This window comes from Meleagris gallopavo, chromosome 14 (genome assembly GCF_905368555.1).
Source record: "Meleagris gallopavo chromosome 14, MGAL_WU_HG_1.1, whole genome shotgun sequence".
NCBI classification, from domain to species: Eukaryota; Metazoa; Chordata; class Aves; order Galliformes; family Phasianidae; genus Meleagris; species Meleagris gallopavo.
The window spans coordinates 13859441-13881881 of record NC_139417.1 but is presented as its reverse complement, the minus strand read 5'-3'; the positions used below and the strand labels follow the sequence as shown (position 1 = coordinate 13881881).

General features: G+C 42.0%; 1 protein-coding gene across 26 annotated transcripts in view; it reads left to right on the top strand.

Annotated features, from left to right (window-relative positions):
- MAGI1 (membrane associated guanylate kinase, WW and PDZ domain containing 1) overlaps positions 1–22113 on the top strand; it is a 291554-nt gene extending 269441 nt beyond the window's left edge. For 14 of the 26 annotated variants that reach the window (XM_085236164.1, XM_085236167.1, XM_010718690.3 and 11 more), the window contains 8 exons: positions 188–380; positions 3292–3585; positions 7655–7858; positions 13234–13324; positions 13446–13509; positions 14321–14467; positions 15728–15866; positions 19457–22113. In XM_085236164.1, the coding sequence (XP_085092290.1) occupies positions 188–380; positions 3292–3585; positions 7655–7858; positions 13234–13324; positions 13446–13509; positions 14321–14467; positions 15728–15866; positions 19457–20160 (1836 nt within the window). In that variant the 3' untranslated portion in view covers positions 20161–22113. Of the gene's footprint in view, positions 1–187; positions 381–3291; positions 3586–7654; positions 7859–13233; positions 13325–13445; positions 13510–14320; positions 14468–15727; positions 15867–17854; positions 17944–19456 lie in introns of all 26 variants that reach the window. The other 12 variants (XM_085236185.1, XM_019620192.3, XM_085236165.1 and 9 more) reach the window with 7 other exon arrangements.
- The last annotated feature ends 328 nt before the right edge of the window (positions 22114–22441 follow it).

Genomic DNA, 22441 nt, shown 5'->3' with positions numbered 1-22441 from the left:
AGATGTCAGCATCCTGGTTGCAGTTGAACATGGGGCTGTTTTCCACACTAGCAACAATCCTAACCAGTTATCAACAATTTCTGGTTCCCTCTACATTAGTGTACCCCTTCCTTTAACCTGGCTAGTGAGCGTTTATGGTTCTCATTTTATCATTCTTTCTTTCTTCCTCTTTGTGCCATCTTGTCAGATTTACATCGGTCACATTGTACCGTTGGGTGCTGCTGATGCTGACGGCCGCCTGAGGTCAGGCGATGAGCTGATCTGTGTGGATGGGACGCCTGTGGTTGGGAAATCACACCAGCTTGTTGTCCAGCTTATGCAACAGGCGGCCAAGCAAGGTCACGTCAATCTGACCGTCAGGCGCAAAGTAGTTTACACAGGTAGGCTGCAGTGTCCATCAGTGGGATGGATTTTCTTGCCACACTCCATCTGTTCAGCAAACGGTTTAAAGAACAAAAGCTCCTCTTTGTAATGCTGGGAAAGCTCAGGAAGCGTGCTGTTATTCTCGTGGCTGTTTTTAGCCTTTTGTCTTTTTTGTTCTTAGTCAAATAGGTATCAGATATTTTGTTCCTGTCTCCATTTCACTTGTGTTTATAGTCTTCGTAAATGTTTCTGTTTAAATGGGGAAGTGTTCGGTCACAATATATCCTTTATGTTACATCTGTTAAATACATAGTTCTCAAGTTCAGGCTTATGCAGAAAAACAGGCAGTGATGTACTTCAAGCTTCAAGAATATTAATACAACAGGTTGAAAATTAGACCCACAATGGAGGCCAGGAGTGGAGCAGTACCTCTAAAAAAAGTCTTTATTCTTATCCAGGACTGAGTGCCTTTCGCACAATATTAAATAATTGTTTGCTTCCTATTTCTTTTCTTCTTCCCATTGTGGGTTAAATGCTGAATTATATCCTTGCTCTGATAGCCTACATCATAGGAGTGTATGTCATTCCTGACAAAGAGAGAGAAGTTGTAGGAGATAGGGGTTGAGAGGAAGAGAGGGCCAGCTGAATTTTGGTATTGTCTTTGTGCATGGATTTTATATCTAGTTTTACAGCTTCCAGGCTGGAAATTATGAAAGATTTAGATACATGAAAGATTCCGATATAAACCCTTGCTATTTCATTCAGGGGATTGTGCAGAGCTATTTCTGTATCATTTCAAATCTGGACACTTACTGTAGGATAAATTATTCAGTATCCCTTTTTTCACCTTATATTTGCAGGCTTTCAAATTCCAGCATAACTTTCCTGAATTTTGGTCCTCTTGCTGCTCCTCTCATTTACATTTCACTAGAAAAAGTGTTCACCTAAATGGGTACTCCAGGGCCTGAGATCCATACAGGGGGAACGTTTATGCACTCATAATATGTAGAATATATTAATATGTAGAATATATTCTTAATATGTAGAATATTGTGTGTTTAATACATACTTTGAGTATGTAAGTGCTATCCTGTACTCTCGGGAATATTATAAAGTTTGTTTTCCTTTGGATCATGAGTTTACAGTTTGGATTTTGTTTGGCATCGATTTTGTTGTTGCTGTTGCTTTTAAGATTTTCAACTTAGTTTTGATTTACCAGACAAACTGGAGAAACAACAAGCAACCTGGCTAACGGAGTCAGGCATTCCATAGAGAGAGGTGCAATATGCTGCTCTCAGCTGCAGAATTGGACTGTGGAGATCTGGCTGGGTAATCAGAAGTGGAAATTGTCATGGGCCACTGTTCTAACCTGAGGTTGGCTCAGGTAAAAAACAACATTGTGCTGGAATGTAAGCAGTGGGGAACTCTCCTGCTTTCCCAGCAGATGATGTCTCAGCTGCAACATGGTCCGGCACTTCAAGAAAGATATGTTTGAGTTGGAAAGGACCCAACTGGAGCGAGTCCAGAGGACCAGGGAGAATAAGGAAAGCTTTTGAAAACATGGTCTGCAAGGAAATATTGAACAAATTGGGATTGTTTAGCCTAAAGCAGAGAAGGGGGAGGAGGTGTTAAACTCCCTGAGACTATAAGAGGCTGCCGCAAAGAGGGAGAGAATAATATGTTCTCCATATGCCTGCGAGATAAAACCAGAAATAATAGCCTTATGTTGCAGCAGGGAAGATTTAAGTTAGATATTACAACCAATAGATTGCCTGGGGAGATATTTAACAGCAGATTAGACAAACATCTGTCAAGACTGACAGTAAGTATAGCTGGCCCAGGCCTCAGCAGTATGGACTAAGAGATTTTTTGAGATTTCTTCAAGCCTTGTGGTAGCTGATTAGATTTTAAACTAATACCAACTTCACTTGCTGTTAAATACTTGTTTAATATTAATGTTAATAATGTTTAAAGGTTCCCCCCAACTGTGCCAAACTGTACAGATGAAAATTGCTTGTTCTTCCATCCAGAAAAGCTTAGTTCACAAATTATTTTGCTATAGTGTGGTAGTTATTTGTAATCAAGATCATGTTAATTAAAAACAATCAGTGCTATCCAGCTAAAAAAAAAGTAGACAGGTGTTGAGTGATACACGTTTGTTCTGACTCTGTATCTCCATGGCTTGTGCACATAGAAAGGCTACAACACTGGTAAAGGGTCTGGAGCACAAGTCTTATGGGGAGCGTCTGAGGGAAATGAGATGGGTCAGTTTGGAGAAGAGGAGGCTCAGGGGAGATGTTATTGTTCTCTACAACTGCCTGAAAGGAGATTGTGATGGGGTGGTGGCCAGTATATTCTTCCAGCTAATGGTGATAGGAAAAGAGAGAATGGCCATGTGTTGTGCCAGGAGAGGTTCAGGTTGGATATTAGGAAAAATTTCTTCTCAAAAGGAGTGGTAATACACTGAAACAGGCTGTCCAGGGAGGAAGTGGAGACACCATCCCTGGAGGTGTTCAAGTAAAGGGTAGATGTGGCACAGAGGAACGTGGTCTCGAATGGTCATGCATGTATTGACAGTTGGACAGGCTCATCTTAGTGGTCTTTCCAACTTTAATCATTCTATGATTCTGTGATTCCATGACATATGTAACTGGAGTGGGGATATGGTATCTAAAGGGACAGCTTCGACTTAATGTAATCCAAGCTGAAATGGCACAGAGCATCCATGCGTGCACTGAATTGATCTGGTTATGGCAGTGGAAGGCTTTGGCTGCACAGGGAAAGGAGATGGACGACAGAACCCCTGGTTGTTCTGGCTGTGATTGTTCGATTAAAGCAGGTGCTGTCCTTTTTTAATTCCTTCTCTCAGCAGTCAAGCACTGAACAGCACAGCTTGCTCAACCACTCTTGGTTTTTTTTCTTCCCCAGTCCCCAAGGCAGAAAATGAAGTCCCATCCCCAGCCTCTTCCCACCACAGCAGCAACCAGCCGGCCTCGCTGACAGAGGAGAAGCGAACGCCACAAGGCAGCCAGAACTCCCTCAACACTGTCAGCTCGGGCAGCGGCAGCACCAGCGGCATCGGCAGCGGTGGCGGAGGCGGCAGCGGCGTGGTCAGCGCCGTGGTCCAGCCCTACGATGTGGAAATCCGCCGTGGTGAGAACGAGGGCTTCGGTTTTGTCATCGTCTCGTCGGTGAGCAGACCGGAGGCGGGGACGACGTTCGGTAAGTCTTGGGGTTTGGCACCGCGCCTCCAGCGAGATACGGGTTGTAGTGCTGCAGCTCAAGGAGGCAAGTGGGGATGTTTAATTAAAAGTCACGAGCTTGCCCTAATTTGTGTAATTAATAGTTTAATTAGAGGCTGAGACTTAGTAGGTGTTTGTCTCCTGGGTTTTGTTCAGCATTGAGTCCCGTAAAGCGGAATGAGAAATGCCACCCGTGGCCATTCCCTATGTGGGCTGGACCCCTTCCTGGGGTTTGCTCTTGGAAGAGCAGCCAGGGATCCCCTCAAAGGTGCTGTTTTCTGATGCAGAAAGGGAGCAAGTAGAAGGAAATATGTCTTCTGATGGTGGAATTGAGCCATCACTAAAAGCAGTAACGACTCAACTGATTAACTTCTTTTTGGCAATCAAGGATTATTCTGATCCTCATTACAGAATGAGCATGCTGATAGCTGGAAAGTTTTAATTATTGGTCTTCGCTAGTGAGAAATAAAATTGAGATTTTTTTTTTTTTTTTTTTAAAGAAAAAAACATGATTTTTTCTTACCCATTCCACTTCGTCTCCTCCTCCCAAACCCATTTCTTCAGAGTCAGGAGATACTACGCTCATGCAGCATCAAACATGGTATTCTGCCCTTGCAGGGGTGGCTGCGTTTCATTCTGACCACTCTCTTCTTCTAGACAGGCACTTATCAAACAGGCACTAGTGAGGTTTAACAAGGCCAAGAGCAAGGTGTTGCCCTTGAGTCGAGGCCATTCCAGATAGGACTACAGACTGGGAGAAGAACTCATTAAGAGCAGCCCTGCAGAGATGGACTTGGGGGTCCTCACGGATAAAAAGCCACACGTGAGCCAGCACTGTGTGTTTGCAGACCAGAAAGCCGGCAGTACCCTGGACTGCATCAACAGAGGGGTGGCAGAGGGTGAGGGAGATGGTTGTCCCTCTCTGCTCTGCCCTCCTGAGGCCCCATCTGGAGTACTGTGTCCAGGCCTTGGGCCCCCAGCACAAGTAGGATGTGGGGCTGTTGGAGCAAGTCCAAAGGAGGGCCACAAAGATGATCAGAGGGCTGGAGCATCTCTCCTGTGAAGATAGGTTGAGGGAGCTGGGCTTGTTTAGCTTGGAGAAGGCTTTAGGGAGATGTTATTGTGGCCTTGCAGTTCTTGAAAGGAGCTTACAAGCAGGAGGTGGACAATTTTTTACATGGTCTGATAGTGATAGGACAAGGAGGAATGGCTTTGAACTAAAAGAGGGAAAATTTAGGTTAGATGTTAGGAAGAAGTTCTTTATTCAGAGGGAGATGAGGCCCTGGCACAGCTGCCCAGAGCTGTGCCCCATCACCAGAGGTGTTCAGGATGGGGCCATGGGCAGCCTGAGCTGGTGGGGAGCAACTGGCCCATGGTAAAGATTGGAACTAGATGATCTTTAAGGTCCCTTTCAACTAAGCCATTCTGTGATTCTATGACATGATTCTTTGCTTGTCATCAGGTATTGGTGCAAGAGAGGCGTGATTCTGTTTGCCCAACAAATGAGTTCTATATTGCAAAGCACGAATAAGCTGGCTTTGCAGATGTGCACAGGGCAGCCTCCTTTAAAGCAGAAATGTCACTGCAAGGGGGAAACCATCCTGAAGTGCTCCTTACTTTCCTTCCCATGGTCTTGAAGAGGCAGCATCCACTTTGACTTCATAGGGGAAAAAACTGTTCTCTCCCTGTTGGTCTGTGATGTGTGTTGTGGATGGAGGGGGAACTGAAGATCAGAACAAGTGCTGTTGGCCATACTCCTACTGTATCTCAGAGCAGGGCTGTGTTTTGTAGACAAAATACATTGCAGTCTCTCTCTGAAGCTTGAATGTTCCTGGGGCATGCAGGATCTGGGCAGTCAGAGCAGCAGAGGTTGCAAGGGTGAAATGTCCAATGTAGACCTCATCTAGTGAACTCTGTCAGTTCTCAGGTGCTAGGCTGCCTTTATGCTGTCCTCATTGCTGGAAACTACTCTTCCAGAGTGGATATTTTGGTGCCTGAACACAACAGTGCAATGCAGTGTTCGTTAAACTGAACTGAGTCTAAACCAGAGAGAAAGCTTTTAACTTCTCAAAGCATTTGCAAACATGCAGTATTAACTCTTGCTGTATGAAAACTATGCTCTAACTATTTTCTGCAGAGAAACCTTAATGTGAGACTGTAAAGAGTTGTGTTTGCTTTAGCCCAAGATACTCTCTAACTGGAAGTTTTCTGTGCAGGGACTCCTCATGGAGATCTGTTGATCTGTGACTGTTTTTCCTTTAATTTTTTCAAGCATATTCAGCTTTTTCCCAATACTCTGCATGAGATGTGTTCCCTCTCCTGTGTGGTGCTTGCTCTGTACTTGCTTTGTAGTTTTTCCTTTCATGAGTAGTAAGTAGAGATGGGCCAAACTGGTTCTAAAACTCACGTTGGTCACTTTGGTGTGGGCTGGGCCATCAGTGTCCATGAGGTTGGGTTGAATAGAAACTCATTCCTTACTTCAGGAACTCGTTTCAGGTGCCTTTAACATAGCCTTTAAACTGAATGGGGTTTTATATTGCCAGAAAGGGAAACTTTCTAACATTACAATAAAATAACAGTAACAGGAAGTCCCCGGGCCGTTTGCAACTAACATTAATGCTTTCTGCTGGTTTTCTTCACATCGTTCCAACCTTGTTCTCTCTCACTTCATGTTCCTTTTCTTCTTTATGGTATTCCTGGTATTTCATGCATGCAGCAGTGTTTATCTCTAAAGCTACTAATCAAAGATAACAGCTCAGATGAGAAAGTGCATCTTGAGGGTGAATGTATCGTGTAGCAGTGAGTTTGGTATCTGTATTTGCCATCCATTTTTTCCCTGCTTTTCTGGGTGTAGTTTATCTCGTTTTCTAATGTTTCTTAACCAGAAACATAATTCTGAAAGAGTGAAGGATGAGAATCTCCCATCATCTCCTGAGTCCATGGTATGGAAAAAAAACAACAGCCAACACTTCCACATGTATATGTGAAACATCGGATGACCACTCTGCATACCTCATCCTTTTCACCATGCACTGCATGCCCAAGGGCTTTATGCCCGTACAGAGAAGCCAGATGGAAGCTTAGTGGGTTTATTTGAGTTATGTTTTGTATCTCCTGTGTCCCAAATCTGATTTTGAGGAAGACTGTGTCTCTGGGGTCAAGCTGCGTGGAAGAGGAAGGGAGTTTTGTTTTCAAAACACATTCATCTCAGAGTGCTCTTGCTCTGTGTGTCAGACATCTCCATGGTTCTGCTTGTGGTTTTAGAGGTGTTTACATCAGAATGCCCTTATTCCTATCCCTATGCCTTTTTGGATTGTAGAAGGGGAAGAGTTAACAGGGACTGAGGGGGATGCCTGCACCAAATGGGTTACCTTTGTCAGTCTTGGCCCATCTGTAGTGGTCCTGTGCCTTCCCTGGTAGTACCTTTGTTGCAATGGAAGAAAACTGTTCTGTGTTGCTTCCCCTTCAGTGCTGATAGATTGAGGCTTCGTGGTGGAAAGGGAGCCACACTCCCTCCCAGGGCTAGAAGGATTTAATCTTTCTAAATGGAGAAAGAACAAAACATTGGCAGAAGCTTGAACAGCAGTTGATTCAGAGAGAGACTTGAGAGGCTGACACCGATGTAATCTTGGAGGAGGAAGGTTGTTTTTTCAGCACACAGTTTCAATTTTTTGGTACAAAAATAAAATCAGGATTTGGGTTGTTCTGGGGCTGCTAAATGCAGTTGTAGTCCCTAAGAGCTCACAGAAATCAAAGGGGAGGGAGATTGGAGGGATTAACAGACACCTTTTTGTAAAAGAGGTATTGTGCACTCATACTAGTTGATTGCCAATGTTTTGAACAATGGCAGCAAAGCTATCCTATAATAACTTTTGCTTGATGCATTAATTAATTAACCCTTAACCTTCTCTTTCCCTTTTCAACCCTTTTTCTCCTTTTCCCCTTCACCATATTCCCACGTATGTAAACAATTAAAACCAAACCAAACCAAAAAAAAACAAAACAAACAAACAAACAAAAAAAAAACAACCCCCAAACCAATACAAAAGCGGGAAATGCATGTGTGGCCATGCCTCACAAAATAGGTCGGATAATTGAAGGGAGTCCCGCAGACCGCTGTGGCAAGCTGAAAGTAGGCGATCGCATCTTGGCCGTCAATGGGTGCTCCATCACCAACAAGTCGCATTCAGACATCGTCAACCTCATTAAGGAAGCGGGAAACACCGTTACTCTGCGCATCATTCCAGGAGATGGTAAAGTATCTGTTCCCTGCTGTCTTTTCTGACCCTTTTGTTGCTTTGTTCCTGGGCTTTTCTCATCTGTCAGAGCTGCAGAATCGTAAAGATTCCGTCTCCCGCTTGGGGAATTGGAGCCCAGGGGTTGTGAGTGTTCCGTAGCCTATTTTTTTTCTGTAGGAGTGCTGTTTTCTCAACAGGACTAAAGTGATTCCCTATTTAAAAAGTCATTATTATATTCCCTTCTATTGTGTTTCTCCAAGTATCTCCTTAAAACGATCTCTAAATTTGATGCGTATCTTGGTACTCTCTGGTTTGATTCTTAGGTTAATGGTAGAGCTTTAGAATATTTGAGAACCGCTGCACGCTCAGTAACTCAGTATGTGGGATCCCTGAAGCTTTCCACAGTCTCTAAAGAGATCACAAAAAGGGATAAACACTTCGTTATGTTTTAAGCTGTTTGAAAAGAAGATTTGTTTTTATTCTGCATAAGTTGCTCTTTGAAGTGATCTCAGTGCATTTGGAAATGCCTTTATTAATAGCAGTGGCTCTGGAGATGCTTTGCGGCTGATAAGGCATTCCCCTGGACGGGAAGGATCTCATTGCTTCTGATGAGAGGGAACATACAGGATCCCTGATAACGTGCTGACTCTTGGTGCTAATTTCTGCTCATAGAACTGTTCAGTAAAAGTAAAGATCTGTGTTTTGTATCATTTCCATGAAATGAATCCCTGGCTGCGATGCAAATAGGAACGGAGCAGACATAGGTATAGATACAGCAGATATTTAGCATAGCTAGAATGGCAAGAATTTTGTTTGTTCTTTGTCCTGCTCTGCAATGGATAGGCTCACAGGGAGAACTCAGAGATTCTTTCACACTGCTCTTTTTTGTCTAAGCTGAGTCTGTGGATATAGGATTTGCTGGCTCAGACACAGAAATAATGAGCATTTCTGCACAGTACATTCCTTGCATTCAGTTAAACGAAGGGAAAGTGCAATTAAGTTTGAAAGAAAGGCTGAAAAGCTGTAACTGAAGTGAAGATATCCCCCTCACAATGAAAACTGCTGGAAGGAGACCTTTTCATTCTGCAGCCTGACAGGAAACATTTTGCTGTTACTCTGTGTATGTGGACCAGCACTACTGCACTTAATGCTTCCAAGGAAGCAGAGGGAGGCTGTGACCTGAACCAGTGTCTGTAGTGCAGAATGAAGAAGTTAAATGATGCGATTTCCTGTAGTAATCTGAAACATGGATTTAGTTACCCATACAAAATGATGGTGCTGTGTTTAGTTATAGGGCAAAAGCTGGCCAGGACCAGAAGTGATCTCCTTATAAATCGTTTCTATTTAGTATGATCTGTTATGCATGAAGGCTTTATTTTCCTACTGTCTAGCAGCTACCAGGTCAAATGGTATGTGATCCTTTTCTACTTCCAGTTAAACGAGTATTCATAAATAACAGAATGGCTGTGAATCAGGCTAACGGCTGAGCTGTCCTGTGTGTGCCAGTTTGGGAAGGTAAACCAGAGAAAGAACTGTTCATTACCTTTATTTTGATATCTGATCAAAGTCAAGGAAATCGAATTTTTGAAATGAACAATTTATGACCCATTTGGATTTTTTAAGAGGAACATAGCATCCTGGTGTGAGCACTCAGCCAGCCTTGTTCATGCAAATGAGCGTACAGAATACCTTACTAAATTGCTTATGTTCGAAGAAACCTCTGCAGCTGTGACTGACATCAGGCATTCCTAGAGAAGGAGAGCTATAATTTAGAGAAGAAACCAACTCTTTTCTCTCTCAACAATGCAGGCTTTGAGCCTTTTTGTTTGCTGTGCCCTGGAAACCCAAAGTCAGATTGTCAGCTTTGTCTGCTTTTAATTTCCAGAAGCCAGTAAGGACAAACACTTGGAAACATGGTGAGAGGTTTGCTCAAAACCCATGAAATTTAAGGAATCAGTCTCAATGCTGTTTTCTTTTTGCCTTCTGACTTTGGGGTGCTTTTTGGCAAATCTAAACATTCTAGCAGTGTACTTCACTGGGGAAAGATAAAAGTAAATTGGAAGCTGTGCTTCTCAAATAAGGGTGAAACTAAAACTCATCACAAGACTCAAACTTACATTGCTAATCTCTTCTAACATTATTAAAACCACCAAAAGTTTTTGCTGCATATTAGTCTTGCACCAACTCACTGTCATGGGACCACCACAGGAGTGTATTTGCAATGATATTGCAGTGGTTTAGCATGATGCAAAGGGTTAATTAGCCAAAAAATGCCAATCTTAAATTGGTGGCTGGGTGTTCTATGACAGAACAGGGCAAGGAAATCAGTGAAATGTGTAGGGTTCGGAACGTGCTGTTGTAATTATGATAGAGATAGGTTTTCTTGTATTTGTGTTCTGTTTCAATTTTGCATGGTGGCTGGCATATGTACTGAACCTGCATCTAAAACGCTAGCAAAAATGATGCACAAAAGCTGCCTCGTGGGATAGGGTGGGCCAAAAACAGGCACATTACAATTGGTGTGAAGATACATCTGTACCAAAGATGTGTTGTTGCTCAACTCGGTATACTTAGTCAGCTACGAACGGGAAGGAATGTTGTTATTTTCTTTGAAGCCCATCTTCATCTCATCTCCAAATATTTGTGGAGGATTCCAGAGGTTTTGTTCTGAGTGAATACATTGCACTTAAGCGTGTTTCAGGACCTTCTGGTGTTGGAGACAGATTTGAGCAACAGGGAAACTTTACAAAATACATAGAATTATTTTGTAGAATCTAAGAGTTTAATAGGGACACGGGGACTTCTCACACAAGCCGTGCAGAGCCTCTTGCTCTCTGAGTCACTGGATGCAGGCCAGCTTTGGTGTGGAAGGTGTTAGGGCTCTGTATGCTAAGGGCTTGGGCACATTAACTTGGGCACACTGCTGCAGGCAAAGAAGCTGTACTCTCATTGAACCCATCTGTTTGAACGGTTCTTTTTTTCCCTCTTTTCCTGACTTTCCCTTGACATGAACTGGCTGTGGAAAGGAAAAACCTTCAGCTTTTCTAGGTTTCTCCACGACTGAAGTAAACCCATGAAATAAAATAGGTTCCCTGGACCAGGTACACCCATGACCGCCACTTTTCCTTGAGTTAGGCAAAGAAAACTCCCATTTCTGCAAATTCTTATTATAACTGGACTCTGTTTAATAATGGGAGTTTTTCTTATAGTCAGTGAAGTGAATTACTGGATGCCAAGAGCTTATGAGGCAAACAAGGGCAGGACAGAAGATATTGTAATTTTATGCTGGAGAGCCAGCTATTTCCACCTGTTTTTTGTTGCTGTTGTCTGCTGGTAGCTCTTTTATAGGAGGCACTGGAACTGGAGAAATTCAGTAAAGAAACAAAATACATCTTTTTAGCCAGTGATTCTGCATTCAGCTTAGATTCCGCTCTTCAAAAATACTGATTGCTATTTTGTAATCAGTTGTCCCCTCTTCTAGACACAGTGTGTATAGGCGTGTGGTGGGGGTGGATGTCCTTTATGCAGAACTGTTCAGCAGAGGAGTTGTGAGTCTGGGAATGCCATGCCCAATGTGTTGGATGTTTCTACTGACAGTGGTTTCCCAGTCCCAACGCCCATCATTGTCTGAAGTCATTCAGCACTTTGAATGGTTATGTACGGACCATGGATTCTTCCTCTGAATTCAAACTCCTGTATGACCAGGAGGGTGTTTTCAGGATTTACTGACCTGCAGGCACACCAGAACAATTCAAAGTTTGAAACTGTCAGTACTAGTTTCAGTTCAGGATTGTTACGTTTTATGGAATGTGCATTGAGTTTGATATGCATGTATTCCAGATCTTTGACTAATGGCATTTGCATGACCTTCATTTTAGAGAGAGTTTGAAAGGAGTTCTAAGTTTATGCTTTTGGTTTTTTTTGAAGCCTGTGATAAAGGTCCAAAATAGCAACAGAACCATTTTACCAGGCTGCACCATGAGGGACATGAGCTACATGGTCCCTTCTACAGCAGTTTGCTTCCTTGTTCTGTGAAGCAAGAGTGAGGAAACCCCCCCAGAAGTACCTCTTGCTTTGCATGGAGAAATACAGCTTTTGTGCAAACTGATGTTGGGCTGAGAGTCCTTCACTGCAGCGTAGATTGAGTTCTGAGGTTAATCCCCTTCTCTGTGTTCTCTTGGTGAGCCGTTTTGTAAACGGTGCCCACAGCAGTTGATGTGTCTGATGCAGGCAGTTCAGTGTCCCTGCGTGCAGCTTTGAGTGCTCAGGCAGCAGTGTGTTGTATTTCAAAGACGTATTTCAGTAATTTGGGGGTTTAGTCATATTTGATATCACCTTCTGAGGTGTTAGATAAAAGCCATATCTCAATCCCTCTGAAGATTGCAGTTTGTGGTGGAGGAAGTACTGATAAGCTTATAATACATGGAATAGTTATTACTACTATAAAATTAATCCAGCCAACCTTCCATATTTGGAGACTTTAATGATCGGAGTGCATGTCATTATATAACAGACAAAACTTTCTTCAACCCTTCCTACACAATTCAGCCTTTGTTCTGAGCGTGTCTGACAATCAGAGAGATTTTCAATCCAGATTGTCTTTTTTTTTCTTCCAATTGAGTGGCTTTAGGATTCCCTTTAGATTGATGATAATAGTGATGCATTTGTTTACTGAAAAAGTTTTGTTGGTGGGAAAAAAAAATATTTATTATATAAATTTATTATTTATATGATATAAAAATATATGGAAATATTTTACTCTCTGCTTAACACTATCTGCAGTGGCTGGCTGTGGTAGCTTCTGGTACACTCATTCTTTTCAAGTGAAGTGACTCAGCGAGGAGCTCAGTATGATGTTTTCACTAAAGCCTTGACATTGTCAAGAGCATAGGCTGCAACAACAGCAGTGATGTGACAATGTTTCTTCGCTGGTTAGGAGTGCTTAGAAGTTTTTTATCTCACAGAGAAGAAAAACAGATTAGAAAGTGGTTTTGTACATCTGATAATAGATACCAGAAAAAGCAGACCCATGAGGATGGAGCTGTGGGCATCCTGATCTAGTGGAAGGTGTCCCTGCCCATGAGGGGGGTCAGAACTAGTGGGCTTTAAAATCTTTTCCAACTCAAAGCATTCTATGACTCTATAAGAGATGCAGCACAAACAAAGGCCAGTATTTCCCTGCAATTGAGGTGCTGTACACTTTCATACACGTAATTACTATGACATATTGTAGTCTTTAGCCTGTTAATTTTGAGATTTAGGAAATTTAAGCTGGTTCCAAGTTCTTTAAAGCCAACATACTGATGCTTTCCAGTGAAATAACTTTGCAAAACTTTTCAATGGGCAACCAATGGTGTTCCTCCATAATGAAAAAAAAATTTGTTTTGCAGAATCCTCCAATGCTACTTTATTGACCAATGCAGAAAAAATTGCTACAATTACAACCACACATACTCCTCAGCAAATACCACAGGAGACCAGGTCAGATTGTTTTCCTTGAGGAGAGGGTGATGCCCTGCTCTCTGTTTGGTTACTCCTTGATCATCTTCACATCCCATGAGCTGTCTTTTTCCTCTCTCCCTCTTTCTCTCATGCACTGCAGCAGGAACAACACAAAACCAAAGCAGGAATCCCAGTTTGATTTCAAGCCACCCCAAGCAGCACAGGTAAGGAATGCTTTTCTAATTGCTTTGTTTACCACAGACTATTGCTTCCAGTCTGCTTAATGGCTTTGCTCAAATGTTTCCCTTGAAAATCCATACTGGGAGGCTGTTCCTTCTCAGTCTGTTTGCCGGGAAAGAGGGATTTGCTGATTAATTTCTTAATACGTGTTGCTTTCGTTTCAGCTGCCAAACGTTTCCAAAACATTCTCACTCAGACTTTTAAGAAAAAGTTAAACGTTTTTATGGCAGTAGTGATTGATGTGTTTGTTTATAGAAGTGTATGTTTTAAGGGGGCTCTCCACAAAGCAGTGCTGTGTGCAAATGATAAAATCAGGGAACAAAAAAGAGCAAAACTTAATAAGGAGCTGTTGCTGAAGTGCTCCAGGTTTTGCAGTGCCTTATTAAAGAGATTATTCCACTGTTATCTTTCCTTGCCACTGGCCATTCCAGAAGTAACCTCCTCCATCAGGGACTTCAGAACATCCCTATGCCAACAGCATTGTGCTATACAGAAAAACAATGCATGTACTTTCTGACCTGACAAAAGAATAGAAGGGTTGGTAACAAAACAGAGAAGATAACACTGTGGTGTAGACTCATCCCAGTTACCAGCTAATTAGAGCCTCGCTCTGGGAGCAGGGTTGTCTTCACAGCCCTTTACAAAGGAAATCCTCGTATGTGTGTGTGAAAGCTCAACTGATTTTAACGATGAGTAACAGAAATAATAACGTTCATTGGCTGAATAATTTCAAAATGAGTACTAGAGGCGCATTTAACTTTCTGTTCAATTGCACATATGTCGTCTTCTCTCCAGCAGGACCAAGATTTTTACACTGTTGAGCTGGAAAGAGGAGCCAAAGGGTTTGGCTTCAGCCTGCGAGGCGGCCGGGAGTATAATATGGATCTGTACGTGCTGCGGCTAGCTGAGGATGGGCCAGCCGAGAGATGTGGGAAGATGAGGGTATGCACAAGCAGATTTTAAAAGCGTGCTGCAATGAGCTGACTTGCCTGCCTCTCCCCTACAGACACATCTTCTGCTGTGCTAGCTAATGGGAAAATTAAATGTTAACTGAAAGGAGCAGTAGTTTCTACTTACTGCTGTCAGTGGCTTCTGGCACTCGAGCATATAGAGATTGTATATATAATCTCCAAAAGTGTGTACGCATTGGGAAACTTTCACCCCGTCCTGGTTGCAACCCGTATATCCAAACTCTAATACTTAAACAGACCTTGAAAGCTAACAAAGTCATGGGAAGCAGTGAAAATATAAGTCACTATTTTTGACTTTGACTTTGTGACTCTTTTAAAGGTGGAGATATGTAGAGAATAAGGATGTCCTACCTGATCCTCATCTCTACTGGGGATAGAGCAGTGAGGGACCATTCATATATATTGACTGTTGGGTTGAAAGATTATGGTATAGTTTTAATTAGGATTATCTGTTTGCTTTGCATATCATCTAGATTATTAACATTATAGCAAAGTCATAGTTACGAAATGCCTACAAAAAGGAAATTACCAAGTTTTATGTATTCCTTGCTCCTCTAATAGAGAACGTGTCATAACTTCAAAGTATGTCTGTCTCTTCCAGACATATTACATGAAGGGCATTTTCAAAATCCTTTTGCTAGAGCTAGATTTATAAGTCCAAAAATTTTGCTGATGAAAATAAATCATCACTGTGCCCTATGGAAGCCAATGCTTTGACAAATTCTTCCAAGCCCTATTGTTCTATCCTGATAAGTGCTTATACATATATAAGAGGAGATTTGCTTGTTCATAGTAGGTATTTATATCCAAGTGAGAAACGAACCTGAAAAAACTACTTGAACATCTTTGTTAAAGCAGGTTATAAAGCAGGTAAGCAGTTTGATCAAAACCTTGAAAATAGTCAAAAAGATAAGAACAGTTCTAGCATAGGCCTAGGTACTAAGTGATACAACAATGCAGGGTGTTTTTGCAGAATGGCAGTGAAATATTTTGACACCTCAGGCTTTCCCTGTCTTCTTCATGTCTCCCAGATCCCACGCGCTGTTTTCAATGGACTCACAGCCATAGCAGTAGGTGTCTCTGGAAGGAGTCAAGCATGTGTAGTCCTAACTGGTGCATATTTTGTCCTATCCCTTTGCTGTGGCCATTGTCTTCTGTGCACTGTGCTGGTAGGGGCCCTCTTCAGGGCTTTTTTCTAATCTCAGGCTCTTCTGTTTTATTGCTTTGACAGATTGGTGATGAAATTCTAGAGATCAACGGGGAAACTACCAAGAACATGAAGCATGCTCGGGCCATCGAACTGATTAAAAATGGTGGCCGCAGGGTCCGCCTGTTTCTGAAACGTGGAGATGGCTCTGTCCCAGAATATGGTGGGTCAAACTATGAAAACATTCCTTTCTTCCCTGGCATCACTCCATGAATGATTTATCTCAAGATCTGAAGCAGGAATTCTTTTTTATTTTCCTTTCTCACCAGTGTCTTACCAACCTTTGCAACATATGGTTAATTGCCTCGCTTGTACTGAATTTTCTACACATTTCATCCTTTGCTTGCTTCCATGGACTTGGGGCGCAGTGTAAGGCAAGATCATCATAGCAGTATTTTTTGGTGATCAGAGAGGAAAACAAAACAAAACCTTATTGTCTTGTCCAGCCAAACAAGGAATGTCACTGAACTGTGCCAAACTGTTTCTCAGCGGCTGAAATGTTGTTCAAATAGGTCTCTACTTCTAATCAATGCAAAAACTGGGATCCTGAGTTGTTATTCTGAAGCAGTGATTATTTATTTATTTTTTGGTTAGGATTTTCTCTTAGTTCCTATCTGTATTCATAGACATGAATGCCAAGATGGCTTACGGGATTTTTGCCTTCCCTTAATATTTATGTAAATATTTATAAAGTTATTTAAGGAAAAAAGGAAAAAAAAAAAAAAAAGCTTTACTGCAAAAAATATATTGATTTGGCCTCCTGAGCCCTTTTCTCCCCCCTTAAACAGTCTGCTGGTTTCAACTTGTTAATTCATAAGGTCTGAAAAGGCGTGGAAGTTATGAAAAGGTGCTCTCGTCTCTGTGGTGGGAGAACATTCAGCCCTTGTTTCTTACTAAGAATTGCATTAGAATTCCTTTTCTTCCCCTGGAGGTTGGATTGCTGGGTGGCTTAACATAGCACACTATTTAATATTACAATTATGTCTTATTTATTTGAGATAATTGTCATATATTGTGCCCTCGATGGAGGGCTGCTCCCAACCAAAGGTCTTTGAGGTTTCTAAGGAAACTGATGATTGAAGGGATGTCCTTTACATTTTTCTCCCCTTACTTGGGTTCTTTCTGTGTCAGTAAGATATGTATTTATCATTCGCTCCATGTTCTAGTATCCAAACCAAAATCATTCTGCACAATTTATGAACTAGATTTTCTTTTCATTTACTGTACAAGGTTTGAGAGTTTCTGCTCACTCTGTTCACTACTTAAAATGACAGATTCAGCGTATGAAACCAACCAACAATTGAAGTATTTAACGAATACGAAAGGGAAGTCATGGGTTTATACTTCTGTGATATAAATAGCACACCAGAAGGTTCAATGATGGCACTGAAATTCTGTAATGTTCTTTCTACTTTTGTCTTTTCCTATACTCCTTTGGATGTACAGTACTGTATCATATGCTAGACTGCATCAATACCCTGTAAATTAAGTGCTTCACATCTCAAAGCCTATGTCTGTTGCACTGAGGATGAAAATCCAACACCAGTTTTCTTTTGGCTAATGCTAAACCACTAAACGTTCATTCTCCACGCAAGGATTTAATATACAGGGGCTGCACTACTTACTGTAAAGAATATCCTTGTAACATTTGGGACTCCTTCCTCTCTTTGTTCTGTTTGCTGCAGTCACAAATGGTTCCTCTAATAATGTTAAGTTCCAATATTTTTCTGACTTGATTGGAACGTGCTTCTCTATGAGGCTGTATATTTTTGTAATGAGTTTTGTACTTATTTTTAATGTTGTGGTCTCTGGTGGACTTTATTTTTCGTTGTTGTTTGATTGTTAATGTTTTTTCTATGACATTCTGTGTCGCTGTTCCAGCTGTCTTTTAGAATGGATGCTCTCGTTGTCTGGGTTATCGAATCACCTCTTAGATGTCTCTTTATGTCACAATAATAACAACCGCTGTCTTTGCAGCCTTATATTTGGGTGAAGCCTAGACAATCTGACTGGAAAAATAAACTTTCTTTATTCTAAGATAAAATATGAAGATTTTTCTTTCTTTCACCTTTAATATAGGGAATCTAAATTTTCTACTTTTCTCTTTCTCTTTCTCTTACTTTTCTTGGTGCTGGGCTCTTCCTTCCTCAGCGATGATACCTCCTAATATCGCTGCATGTATGAGAAATGACAAGCTCGGGGAGTCTTGCTTCTACCTTATGGGCCATAATCAAACTACGGTTTGTAGCTAAAATCAATATTAGGTGTTTTTGTGCTGTGGCCTAATTCCCTCACATTGCTTTCCGCTTCACTATATTTTATATGTACAGCAATTCATTCCGAGCACCCTGCGTCCCCTGAATTGTAAGTACACCACTGAACACCTTTAAGCCTTGCTTGTACCATGCGTGATAGCCAGGTTGCTGCAAGCCACGTGCTTACAGCTATGGAAAAGAGGTATGGTCCTGCCTGGGAAAACTAATGAGCAAAAATGCACATACATGAGTCACAATATGGATTTACTTGGAAATCACCAAAATAATGGTCCATGTCCACACCAACCCTCCCAGGCTAAGGAATGGAGATGTCATCAGGTGGGAGACACTGTGGTGGCAGGAGCAGGCAGTATACATAGTGTTTGGCATGGGGGAGGGAATACTGAAGGGAGAAAATTAGAAAAAAAAATCTGTGCCCATACATGTCTGCGAAGGGTTTAGTCATTGCCATTGGGACAGCCCAGCTCAAGGTCAGCGTGGGCTGAAGGAAGTGTAGCAGCACTGGTCGAGCTGCCCCGCAGAAATTGCTTACAAAAAAAAAAAAAAACGATAATAAAAGCAGCACCCACATTAAGTCAGCATGGCTACTTTAATGATTGGCACGTCTGTAATGAATCATTCATAAACATCGTTCCAAATGACGTGAGTGATTGAGGCTAAACTAGAGGGCAGGGCTGTGAGCTCAGTTCTGGGGTTTTATTCAGCTTTGCAGTTTGGGTTACAGAGGTAGCTCAGCTGGATTTTACATGAAAATAATGAGCTGGAGATTAGGTGTTAATCAAAGCCATTCTACATATTATAATACCTTTCCATTGCTTTGATACAAAAAAAACCATACCTTCTGTCATCATCTGTTGAATCATTGTGGCAAAACCAAAATCTACCCTAGGACTTCTCATAACATGGCAGAATTAAGTGAGATTAAGTAATGTCTTAAAATGGAAATTGCACGATTACAGTCTAATTCTCACACCTTCAAAATGTTCTTTTGCAAGGTCAGAACATAATGATCAATTCCGTTTTCCGCACTTTTTTCTGCTGTTTGAAACAAGGCCTTCCACAACAGGAAGGCAAGGCTTTCAAAAGCCATAAAAGAAAAAGAAATTATGCCCTTAGGCCCCTCTTTATTGGAAACTATCACAAAAAAAAAAATCCAACAACCCAAAGTACCTTTTTTTATCCCCACTGGAGAGAAAGTAGCATAAGTGGATGGGGGAAATGTAAAATGCCCCATGACAAGAAGAGCATAACGATGCTATCGGCCTGGACCAAAACATGGCATAGAACAGAGCAGCACCAGTACTAACCTGTAACTCTCGTTGTTTGCAGTTAAATTAACGAAAGCTTTGGTTAGCCCTCGCTGACTGCTTTAACATTTGTTTGTTTTTGTCACTAATGAAGTCTGAAGAGTGCTAAGTGGTGTCACGGCGCTGCGGAAGGCTGTGGTACCAAACGCTTTGCTGTTATTTTCTTTCAGACCCCAGCAGTGACAGGAACAGTCCCGCCACAGGTTCACAAAATGTATCGGAAATGAAACCCGCGCCATCCGACCGACGGCAGCACCCATCATTGGAGTCCAGTTATCCACCAGACCTTCACAAATCATCACAACATGGGGACAGGCGGACTTACGTTAGAGACCTAAAAGGCAGCAGAGAGGTTAGCAGACATCCCAACGAACACCACACTTGGAACGGGACTTGTAAAGCCAACGACACCGTGCCAGGCAGGAGGACAGAGCGGTCACCGGAGAGGAGACGCGAGAGGCAGCCGGAGAGGGCGGCGGTGAACGGGCAGAAGAGGAGGTCACCCGAAAAGCAGCGCAGGGAAGGGACGAGGAGCGCTGACAACACCCTGGAGAGACGAGAGCGGCACGAGAGGAGGAGAGACCTCTCCCCAGAGAGACGCAGGGAACGGTCACCCGGCCGGCGCCGGCGCTCGCTGGAGAGACTCACGGAGCCCAGGAGGTCGCCGGAGAGGAGAAGGGAGAACTCCCTGGACAGGCGAGCCAAGTCATCCGACCGGCGGAGAGAGCGGTCGCCCGAGCGGCGGCTCAGGGAAGAGCGGGCCGGCCACAGGCAGAGGGAAGATGCCAGCTGGAAGCAGGAGGCGAGCCGCCGGCACCCAACCGAGCAGCGCAGGCGGCCCTACAAGGAGTGCAGCACCGACCTCAGCATCTGAGGGGTCCCCGCCACCTTCCCTGCGCCGCGGGAGCTGGAACCACCCGGGCTCCGCATGGCGAGGAGGCACCCGCTGGTTCTACAAACCTTTTATGCAGATGAAATCTTATAACAAAAAAAAACATTTAAAAAAAAGTGTTGTGCCTGATGTATAATATTAAAGAAAGTATTTTTCAATGTATTCTTTTTTTTTTTTTTTTAATTACTTGCCAAATGTTGGTCCTAAAGGATTATAAAATTTTGTTTCTACATTCTTTGTAGATTTCTTAAGAGTAATTCCTTTATCGGGCTACTTTCCCCCTTCCCCAATATAGTAAATGGGGGTAGCCAGTAATATAACATAGGTAAAGGATTTTATGACCAAGTTGGAATAATTTGATCCAGACTGTTCTCTAGTGACTCACTGCTACACTGTATGTAGAAAATTTTTTAAGGGGTGGGGGTGGGGAAGGAAGAAAATTGTTCATCTCAGTAGGACTGGAGCGCTCCTGCTGAAGGAATTAAAAAGAAAGAGACAAAATGTTCCTAAAATTGCAAGAACTGTTTGAAGAGACTACTGTTTCAATGAAGGATATTTATAATAATAAATAATAATAAATAATAATTAAAAAACAAACAAACAAACAAAAAACCCACACAGCACAAGCTGATTTGTGATAAGGAATTTTTAGTTTGTTCCATGAACAGTTTATACTTTCAGGCCCCCTCTACAGGATGCACGAAGGCAGAAAGACTGGTAACCACTATGCCTGTGTCACACACTAACGTAGACTGTTGATCTCTCATTAGCCTCAGCAACACTTAACGATATTTCATTAAGGCAGCCACCGCAGCCCTCTTCATCTTCTAGATGTATATGGACAGCAACCCGAACGTGCATGGTATTGTGTGTCTGCTTTGGAGCAAGGGAAGGGAGCGGGATCCTGGGAAGGCAGTGCGGTGGGGAGCCCTCCCTCGGAGCAGGTGTATTCCTTCTGCTCGGGCAAAACCAGTGGGCTCTTCTTATTTTGCCAAATTCAGAGAAACTCTCTTCTTCTCGCTCCGTATTTAAGTTTTTATTTTACCGGTTCATCCTTAATGAGACAAAAGGAGTGCACTTGCTGAAAAAAAAAAAAAGAAAAAAGGTGTATCAAAGGAAAAACACAGGCAAAAAGAGGCAATCAGTGGGACAACCTGGTTGTAGAAGCCTACCCATACTGGTTATATGCTGTAAAATTGAGTCTGAGAACAGCAGCAAAAGGGAAACCTGCAAGTTTCTAAGTTGTGTTTTTAAATTTGCAAGTTGTATGGTAAGTCTGCTGTAGTATTGGTCTGAGATTTTAATGGATTACTGCCTAGCTGAGCCAAAATGTTTGCCGTTACTGTTGGACCACTAAAGTAACCTGCTGCTTTTTACAGTGCATTGATGTGTACATGTATACTGTTTCACATTTTCCATATGAACACAAAAACATTGCAAGTCTATCACTGTTGTTGCCATGGTACTGTAAAAACAAAACCAAGAAAGAAGATGGCCAATCATTGTGTGTACAGATTAAATTGTAATTAATAGAGCCTGTTGGAAAAAAAACCACAAAACTGTTGCCTTTTTCTTGTATAAAAGAGGATTTATGACAAAATTTAGCTGTGAGGAATGTGATTACGTGTTTATATTTCTGAAAATGGAAAAAATCGATTCAGGGGAATATATTTTAATGTAAACTGAATCAGGTATGTAAAGCTGTTTTAAAATGGGAGACTATATAAGTAATTCTAAAGCTTTTGTTGGTTCAAATATCATTTCTTTCTTCATGGTGGGCCTGCTTATATATTCTTAAGCACATGTATGCAGTCTATGTTCTTCAATCATCATTTCTTGCAATGTGCTATTGACATGATGCTCTTTTCTGTGTTGATGAAAAAGCAGTATGTGGGCCAATCTTTTTTATAAAACACTATGCATATATAAATACTACATTGTTCATAGCTTTATTTGACTTATTGGGTTTATACATAACACTAGGATGAGTAGACGTGGACTTACCCAGTATGAGCTTCTTTCCTTGGAACAGACACTATGTATATGATGTAGCAACAAAGAAGGAGAAAGTCTGTGAATGCTATTTTTATTATCAAATAAACTTTTCCATACAAAGCATACATATGAGTGTAGTGATAAGATGAAGGAAGAGCCACACCATAATGTTACTTACTCATCCCTTGTCTAAAGCAGTAGGTTTGCAGGTTCCAAGGGCCATCCGTTAAATATGGTAATATTGGACAGGTGATAAAGCACAGGTTCC